General features: G+C 45.3%; 1 protein-coding gene across 1 annotated transcript; it reads left to right on the top strand.

The window, feature by feature from the left end:
* The first annotated feature begins 1896 nt into the window (after nucleotides 1-1896).
* LOC102420400 (5-hydroxytryptamine receptor 3C-like) lies at nucleotides 1897-7451 on the top strand. The gene is made up of 9 exons (XM_006084858.1): nucleotides 1897-1963; nucleotides 3234-3400; nucleotides 3846-3890; nucleotides 5119-5228; nucleotides 5509-5678; nucleotides 6013-6173; nucleotides 6514-6718; nucleotides 6928-7143; nucleotides 7249-7451. Exons 1-9 carry the CDS (start codon nucleotides 1897-1899, stop codon nucleotides 7449-7451), a joined length of 1344 nt encoding a protein of 447 aa, XP_006084920.1.
* Nucleotides 7452-9948: the final 2497 nt, after the last annotated feature.

The following is a 9948-nucleotide window of genomic DNA, read 5'->3' as shown; positions in this document are numbered from 1 at the left end:
AATTTTATTAACCAATGTCACCCAAATAAATTCAATAACAAAGAAAAAATATAGTATGCTCTTGAATTTAACCATGTTGATGGGTAAAGTTAATAAATCTTTTTGTTGCATAGTATTCCATTACATAATTCTGCACTAATATACTGTACGTGTGGTTATTGAACATTTGACATATGGCTATTGTGAAAAAGAAAAAATAATGTTGCTATTGTGACGGGGGAACTTAATTTTTAATTTTAGTTCATTTAAATTTTAATAGCCACATGGGACCAGCAGTACAGTGCTAGAATATACCCAGGAGGAGAATTCACTGGGTCTTATGATATATACATCTTCTATTTTATGAGACCATGATAAATTGTTTTCCAAATGTTTTACTCCCACCCACAGTGCATAGGAGTTCCTGTGGCCCTACAGCCTCACCAACACTTCTATTATCAATGAAATGAGTGTGAATCAGAACTATCTGGGGAGCTTTTATTTATTTTTTAAATATTTTTTAATATATTTTATTGATTTTTTACAGAGAGGAAGGGAGAGGGATAGAGAGTTAGAAACATCGATGAGAGAGAAACATCGATCAGCTGCCTCCTGCACACCTCCCACTGGGGATGTGCTCACAACCACGGTACATGCCCTTGACCGGAATCGAACCTGGGACCCTTCAGTCCGCAGGCCGACGCTCTATCCACGGAGCCACACCAGTCAGGGCATTTTAAAAATATTTTTATTGATTTTTAGAGAGTAAAGGAAGGGAGAGGGAAAGAGAGATAGAAACATCAATGAGAAAGGAACATCACCAATTGGCTGCCTCCTGCATGGTCCATACTGGGGATTGAGCCTGCAACCGAGGTATATGCCCTGAGCTGGAATAGAACCTGAACGTTTTAGTCCACAGGCCAACGCTCTATCCACTGAGCCAAACTGGCTAGGGCTTTTAAACACACACACACACACACACACACACACACACACACACACACACATACACACTTCTATAGGTGTGGGAAGGTGTGAGTGCAGGTATTTTCAAAAAGCTCATCAAATGATTTTTTATTTCCACACATTCCCTGGTGGCCTCAGGGATGTAGGCTTTTGGAAACTTTAGATAAGGAAGGATAAGCAGGACAGTTCTGTTTTAGGAGAATGGCAAAATGAAGGATTAGACTGGAAGGGGATGGACTAAATATCTAGAAGACATCTAATCAATAAGCTATTCTAATAGGGCGCGAACAGGGCATAATGCAGACCCACACTATGGTGCTAACTGTGGAGACAGAGATCTGTCAGTCAGGTTTATATAACAAGGAAGGAACTTAACTTCTCAATCAAGCTACTTATCTCAATATTGGCAATAATCACTAATGTCCACAATTGGACAAAGGATGCATTTCTAGAGCTTTGTTACTATGCAAAAAAGAGTTTCATTAACTTCACTTTACCCATCAACACAATAATTACATGTTCTTGCCTTCTGAAACTAACAGGTCCCTGCATAACTGTCCCTCTCTCAGGGTTCCATGCACGTTCTCTGAGGCACAGTAACTTCCAGAAGGACCTCATGAGGCCTTCATCAATGGCCTCACCTGTCCCATCTCTCAAGTCACCCATTTTCCTTAAAAAGTACTTGGAACTCAGATGTAAAACCACTCATTAGACAAGGTTGCTAAACCTTGGCCTAACTTCTTCCCTTCCTGGAGCTCAGAAGACATACCTGAACTGGGGCAAAGCAGGACACTCTATCGTGACCTCTCTTGCCACAGCCTCTCACCAGGGAGTGGTCACCTGTCATGAGCGGTATTCAAAACCAGGAACCAAGGTGTGGTCTGAGCTCCTTTAAGCTCAAGGGTTTGGGGGCTCCTGGTGAGTCCCCACAGAAGAGTTCAGAAGAGGAGGATGGAAGGGGGGTGGTCCAGTAGGGGGGGTCTCTTCCTTTGCCTCACTGCCAGCCTTCTGCTTCAAGGTAAGATGGGCAAGAATAGAGAAAGATGGGAATATTTTCTGGGGGAAATCCAGGAACTCTCTCATTCCCCAGAACTAGTAGAGTGTATCTAAAATAATTGAGTTAAACATTTCCTTTCTTTGTCGTATGTATGTTTTGGTTTCCTTTGGGGATAGATGAAAAACGCATTTCACTGATCGGTAAACACAGCCCCTCTCTCATTTGCCTGTATAGGTAGCTACCAAACTGTCTGTCCTACCATTTTATCACCTGTCCAATTCCACCCCTTTATAATGTCCAACTTCTCCTTTCTACCAAGATATAGAAGGTATGAACAGGGTAGCTTGGTCCCATTAACATGGGAAGATCTTGTGGAAAAGGTATATGGAGGGAAGAGGAGAGCATTTGCTTCCCCCTTTCTCCTTAGTTTGGATATATGCCTTATGAGTTAACTGGTCTGGCAAGATAGTGGAAGGTCTTGGGAAAGAACTTGCTGGGCTATGGTACAGGAATATCCATGGAGCCATCTGGGATTGGGGTGCAGGTGAGGTGGGCAGAAGGGCTTTTACAGTTTATTGCATAGCTTCACCAACCACATGGTGAATGATCAAAGAGATCTTCTCAAGATGGTGATGATGAAAATGGCACCCACGGATCTTAGAGGAAGTCACTGAATTTGAGCAGGGCACAGAGCACAGCACACAGTGGGCAGTCAATAAATTCACATTGAATAAAGCGTCCTTAAGTCTCCGCATATTTCACATCACGCTCATGTTTCTGTCTCTCCAAACTTTTCCTTTCAAGGAAGTGGGAAAACATGAAAGTGGGAAAGGAAAATTGAGAAGATGGTAGGGAAATTCTGGTCAGTGACTATGAGGAAGAATCCTAAGAGAGCTAGAGAGGAAAGAGTATGGCCAAACAAGAGCCAAAACTTTAAGTGCATCTAAAGTTTGCAACTATGGAAGGAATAAGACTCCCCGGAGAGGCTGTTTGCATACACATTTGGGTAGACTTTATACGGGAGCAAAAGCTCAGGAAGAGAGGTCTGAGGTCTGAGCCCTGAAAGGTCAGCTCACCACATCAGCTTCCGCCATTTGCCTACCAAACCAGCCTATCTTCCCAGCCCCGGCAGAAAGAGCTTGGCCTTCGAGAAAGAGGGGCTCAGATGCCTCACCCCACGTCTTCATGTTTATCTCTGCAGAGAGGCTCTCAGACCCCAGCCCGGGCAGTCCTCTCACTTAGGAAACACAAAAGCCCTGTCCGCATCTCACAAGGTCTCTGCTCTCTGCAGGAAGGGCGAACACTTTCACCATCAACTGCTCAGGTTTTGATCAGCATGGGGTGGACCCTCTTGCCTTCCAAACTGTATTTAAACAGAAGAACTTCCGTCCAGTCATCAATTATAGCATCCCTACTCAGGTCAACATCTCCTTCACTCTGTCTGCCATCTTGGAAGTGGTAAGTGCTGACTACATTTTTTTCCATAGGCTGCTAATAGGGAACAAAGGGTCTTTAACCTGTTAACCCAACGTTGCTCTAGTCCAGTGGTGAGCAATGAGTCCCTGGATGTTGTACAAATTAGGTGTTCATCCTATGGGGTGGAGAGACACGAAGGGGAATGCTGCAGTGACCTTTCTGCAGGGAACACTTGTCCTTGAGTCCTGGCCTTATGGGGATAGTCTATAAAAAACATATTCCCAGTGAGTCCCCATGCTGTTTTTCCCCCTATACTTTTCATTCAACCTACATTTTTCTGACCTACCTTTCATTTGGAACTTGTGAATGAGAAGCTGAACTGTCACATAGGACCACTTAGGAAACAAAAGGAGGAGGTAGACTAGGACCTGATTTTGTGGCATTAATCATCCTAAATGGTTTTTTGTTTGTCTGTTTGTTTGTTCAGGATGCACAACTTCAGCTGCTGACATCATTTCTGTGGTTAGATTTGGTATGTAACTTCTGCTTTCTTCTCTTTTTCTCCTTCCCTTTTTTTTTCTGGCTTTGTTGCAAAAATCACATTTGTTGCAATTGACAGTGCCCAAAGGCATAGACACATCCAACCAGAATGGGGCCAATGCTGATGACAAATAGTTTTCTGGGCTGCCAATCAAAGACAGATGGAAAATACAAGAAGAAGGACAATACAGTTGGAAGCCCCCACGGAAGTTTCAGGGCCCAAATGTATCTAACACCCAGCTTAAGATTTCTCTGAGTGGCCCTGACCGGTTTGGCTCAGTGGATACAGCGTCGGCCTGCAGACTGAAGGGTCCCGGGTTCGATTCTGGTCAGGGGCATGTGCCTTGGTTGTGGGCACATCCCCAGTCAAGGGTGTGCAGGAGGCAGCTGATCGATGTTACTCTCTCATCAATGTTTCTAGCTCTCTATCCCTCTCCCTTCCTCTCTGTAAAAAATCAATAAAATATATTTTTAAAAAAAAAAGATTTCCCGGAGTGGAAAGTGAAATCCAGTAAGACTTTTGTTAATTAGAGAAGAGGAGGCATTATCATGAGGATTAGAAGACTAATCAGAGTTCAAAATGAGCTCAGAAAAGCAGCATGCATAACAACGTGCATAGTATGATTCTATCTGTATAAATAAAAGTGAACGCTGGAATATGTATTAATTTTTTTCTAGAATGATACACAAGAAACTGTTAATAATGGAACTGAGTTGGGGATATGGACTGAGTGGGAGTGTTGAGGAGGGAGAAGATTTCTTTTTATATTATAACTTTCTGGAATGGTTGAAGTTTTATCATACAGTGGGGCCTTGACTTACGAGTTTAATTCGTTCCGTGATGGAGCTCGTAACTCAAATTACTCGTATGTCAAATCATTAAAGTGAACGAGTGAGACACGTGATGCTGGGCTGATGTTGTGGCGTTCACTGTGACGTTGGCTGCGCCAACTAGCGGTGGGGTATCTGAAGCTGGCTCGTAACCCGAATTTTAGCTCGCAACTCAAAGCAAAAAATTGGCCGAGAGACTGCTCGTATCTCAAAAAAACTCGTTAGTCGGGACACTCGTAAGTCAAGGCCCCACTGTATATCCTGAGTACATACATTTCGAAGATATACATACATATGTATATATTTTTAAGGGAATGGAAGGGCAGGAGATGCTGGCATAACTAGCTCCAGGTTCCAGCCATACCATCCCTCTGTGTCTTGTGCTCTAGACCTGGAATAACCCATTCATCAGCTGGGACCCAGAAGAATGTGGTCATATCAATAAACTCACTGTGACAACTGAGAACCTGTGGCTACCAGACATCTTCATTGTGGAATCGTGGGTATCAGGGCTGGGAAACTGGAGGGGAAAACCCTTCTGCAAGGAGAAGACCAGGGTAGTGCAGGGCAAACCCGTTCTGTTGGGGCCACTAAAAATGGATTTCAGCGAGGAGCACAACCACAGCTTGTTAACTTCTCCCCTAGAAATTGGAAAGTGGTGGGCACAAAAGATGGCAGAGTGGCCATAATGAGCAACGTTGGGAAGCCTTACCTTAAGAGAGAAACTTAAACTGGTGTGAAACCCAGAGCATTTGCCTCCCTCCCCTCCTGCCACCTAGCATGGATGTGGATCATACCATGGAAGGCCTCTCGGCGTATGTGTCTAGTGATGGTCACATTGTATATAGCAAACCAATGCGGGTAACCAGCATCTGTAGACTGGACATCTTCTACTTCCCCTTTGACCAGCAGAACTGCACGTTCACCTTTAGCTCTTTCCTCTACACAGGTGAGTGGCAGTAGAGGTTCTGGTTTGAGGTAAAATGAGATCAACCAGTGGGGCAACAAAAAAGTACATATAAGCAAAGTCATTTTAATGCATAAAAAGGGACAGTTGAGTATTTGCTAACTGGGGAGGGTGTGGATGGTAGGGTGGGGAACTTAGGCTGGGACAAGACTTCCTGAGAAAGCCCATAATCAAAAACAGGCAATTGAGCAGCAAGAAAGTGATGTTATAGGGCAGTCTGAAAGAGGTAGCTAAAACAGTTTTCTAATTCATCTCTCTGAGCCCTGCCCAAGTCGGGACTGAAAGTATGTTGAATGAATGTTTGTCTCCCTTGCAGTGGAAAACCTGTTGCTGGGCATGGAAAAGGAAGTCTGGGAGATAGCGGATACCTCGCGTGACATTGTCAGCACACAAGGGCAGTGGGAGCTCCTGGGCATCAACAAGGCCAAACCAAATATGTCTGTGGGCTCTAGTCTCTTTGACCAGATCATGTTCTATGTAAGCCCGGAGATTCAGGAAGGGATATCCATCCCCTGGACCTCCATCATGGGATCTCTTGCTTCTTGCCCCAAGACCAGAAAAGCCCTGGGCACCATAACCCTCATTCTTCTTCTCTCCTGAGTCCCCCAAAGCAGTCCCTTTTTCTGAACCTGTCAGCTCTGGCCTTGGTTTACTTTGGTGGGCATGGGGGAGTCTTGTTAGTCACATGTAAGCTGCTCCTCGTCATTCAGCCCCAGAAGCAGCCCTTGTTTCAGGAGGATACCAATAAAGGAAGGGGCTGGAGCCATCCTTAGGTCTCCTAGCTTCACCTGGCTCTCTGCTCTCTCCTCCCCACCAGGTGGCCATCAGGCGCAGACCCAGACGCTATATCATAAACCTTCTGGTGCCCAGTAGCTTTCTGATGGTCATTGATGCCCTCAGCTTCTTCCTGCCTGCAGAAAGCGAGAACCGTGCCCCATTCAAGATAACCCTTCTGCTGGGCTACAACGTCTTCCTGCTCATGATGAATGAGTTACTCCCTGTCAGTGGCACCCCCCTCATCAGTATGCATCCCCTCCCCCCACTATTGGGTAATGAGAAGAAGGAAAAAGGAGACAGGGTAGGCAGGTGACCTGGCTAGACCTGCTGAGCAGATAAGGCAAAAAGGAGAAAGAAAGCACCTAAAAAGGCTCTCTGTGTGAGACAGAAGAGGAGGGAGGGAGAGGTCCTTCTGGACCTGCCTCACTCTGGCGTGCTCTCTCCCTCACCCTAGGTGTCTACTTTGCCCTGTGCCTGTCACTGATGGTGGTCAGCTTGCTAGAGACCATTTTTATCACCTACCTGCTGCACCTGGCCAACACCCAACCCCCATCCATGCCTGGGTGGCTCCACTCTCTGCTCCTCTACTGCACCAGCCCAAAGATACTCTGCCCCACTGCACTCTGGAAGGAGAACGTGGGTCCAAGACTCACCCCAACCCACCTGCCTGGTAAGAGAAATCACACTGCCCACACTCTCTCAACTTTCGCAGCCTCTAACTTCTCTAATCATATTTCCATCCCACTTCATGGCTGAGTCTCTGTCCTCTCCACAGGCCTGACAGAGCCCAGGGGGTTGGTAGGGAAGAATCTGGAGCCCAGAGAAGCAGAGCTAAATGGGGACTCAGGAATGACAAAGACACAGCTAAGTGACCTGTGGGTACAGTTCAGCCACATGATGGACACCTTCCTCTTTCGCCTCTACCTGCTCTTCTTGGCCTCCACAATCATCACAGTCATCGTCCTCTGGAATTCCTAGGAGCTGATATCTAATGTACCAGAGAACCCTCAGCCTCAATGACCACCTCAGACCCTGCTCTTCGGCACACACAGTCCCTGCTCCAGCCCTCCCTGGGCTTAAATACTAGTAGAATCACTGCTGCTCTCTCAGAAACAAGAAATACCACTCCCAGCCCTAGCCAGTTTGACTCAGCAGATAGAGCGTCAGCCTGGTGACTGAAGGGTCCCAGGTTTGATTCCGGTCAAAGGCACATGCCCCAAGTTGGGGACTCAATCCCTAGTGGGGAGCATGCAGGAGGCAGCCAATCGGTGATTCTCTCTCATCATTGATGTTTCTATCTCTCTCTCCCTCTACCTTCCTCTCTGAAATCAACAAAAATATATTTTTAAAAAAGAAATACCACCCCCCAAAAGAATGGGGAATGGTGCAGATACTTTAGAAAACAGTTTGGCAGCTCCTCAAGTGTTGAACATAGAGTTACTATATGACCTAGCAATGCCATTCCTACATATAAATTCAAGAGAAATAAAAACATATGCTCATACAAAAATTTGTACTCAAATGTTCATAGCAGAATTATTCATAATAGCTAAAAAAAAAAGTAGAAACAAAGCAAATATCTATTAACTGATAAATGGAAATAAAATGATAAAATGTTATCTGTCCATGTAATGGGATATTTTTCAGCCATTAAAAGAAATAAAGCATTGATACATGCTACATGGGTGAACCTTGAAAACATGAAAAAAAAATCTAGTCACAAAAAACTACATATTATATAATCCCACTTATACCAAATGTTCAAAATATGCTAATCTATAGGTACAAAAAGTAGATTATCATAATGCTCTCCAGTAAAGAAAAAAAGGAGACATATGTACTGCTACTTGTAATACTTTATTAAACAATAGTAAATAAATAAAAGATTAGTGGCGGGTGCGGGGTGGAGGGAAAAGCAAACCAGAGGGTTCTGCGGCCGCTTCTAGTAGTTTCTAGGCACTGCCGGGTGCTCTGCCAGGCAGAACTGAGGTGGTTGTTGGGGCTGCTCGGAACCTGGTGACGTCATGATTGGAAAGCGGATGGCCACGTGGGGTGATCAAGGAGGAGCGGGCAGACGGCACCAATGTCAACAACTGGCACCGGGCAGAGCGGGATGCTTCAAATTGGTCCACATATTAGATGAAAACACTGTTCCTGGCAGTGCCGGTGCAAAATGAGGAAGGCAAGTGTGAGGTGACAGAAGTGAACAAACTTGATGGAGAGGCGTCCATTAGCAATCGCAAAGGCAAACGTATCTTCTTTTAAGAGTGGAGTATCACACTAACTGGACAGGTACCTCTAAGTCATGCAGCACAGGGACATGTGGAGATCCCCAATTTGTCTGATGAAAACAGCGTGGACCAGATCAGTGAATTCCCCGGTGACATTGCCATCTTCCAGGTGAGACTTGCCACCTTTGTCTGCTTCTGGCGTCGCAGGAGGTTCAAATCTTGGCCAGAAGGGCACTTCGCCACCATCACCTTGACCTTCAGTGATAAGAATGGAGAGACTGGCCGAAGCCGGTTTGGCTCAGTGGATAGAGCGTCGGCCTGCGGACTGAAAGGTCCCAGGTTCGATTCCAGTCAAAGGGCATGTACCTTGGTTTCGGGCACATCCCCAGTAGGAGATGTGCAGGAGGCAGCTGATCGATGTTTCTCTCTCATCGATGTTTCTGACTCTCTATCTCTCTCCCTTCCTCTCTGTAAAAAATCAATAAAATATATTTAAAAAAAAAAAAAGAAGAAGAAGAATGGAGAGACTGAACTGTGCGTGGAAGGCCGAGGCATCCCTGCTCCTGAGGAGGGGAGGACACGGCAGGGCTGGTAGCGCTACGACTTCGGGCATCAAACAGACCTTGGGCTCTGGCGCACGCTTATTTTAGAGCCAGCAGTGGGAGCCTCAGCCTGCCCGGCGCTTGGGTCCAGCCCTCTCCTGACTGAGGCTTGACTCACAAGATTGCACCATCCCACCCACTAACTCGGGGAAATGTCAATGAATAAGACAGATAGGAGGGGACTAGTTTTCTAAAGTCACAAACTAAATAAGATGATTTCATATACTTTAATTGTTCTGAAGACAATAAAAGAGGGTAATAGAACAGAAAATGACGCAGATTAACAGCATGTTCCAGGAGAACCTCTCTGAGAAAGTGACATTTGTGTCAGCCCAGAAATGAATGACAAAAAGTAAAATAAAAATGAGTGAGACAAGGATGAGATATGCCATACTGGGAGGTTGGGATGAAGCATAACAGGCGCTAAACTTCTGGAAGCGATCTGGGTAGCCAGGTCTTTGGGTGAGTGAGGTGAGAAACTGGAGGGAGAGTCCACGTTGATTCCTTTGTTCCTATTGTTTAATGTTTAAGAATTGTGAGGGTAAGCTTTTATAATCCACTCAAAGCATTTAGAACAGTACCTTTCAAACAGAATCTATTTTACTAATCCATGCATACTGCCTCACTCAAAAAAGAACTGGT

Source organism: Myotis lucifugus, unplaced genomic scaffold (assembly GCF_000147115.1).
Source record: "Myotis lucifugus unplaced genomic scaffold, Myoluc2.0 scaffold_14, whole genome shotgun sequence".
NCBI classification, from domain to species: domain Eukaryota; kingdom Metazoa; phylum Chordata; class Mammalia; order Chiroptera; family Vespertilionidae; genus Myotis; species Myotis lucifugus.
The sequence above is the reverse complement of the archived record's forward strand: the minus strand, read 5'-3'. Positions and strand labels throughout refer to the sequence as shown.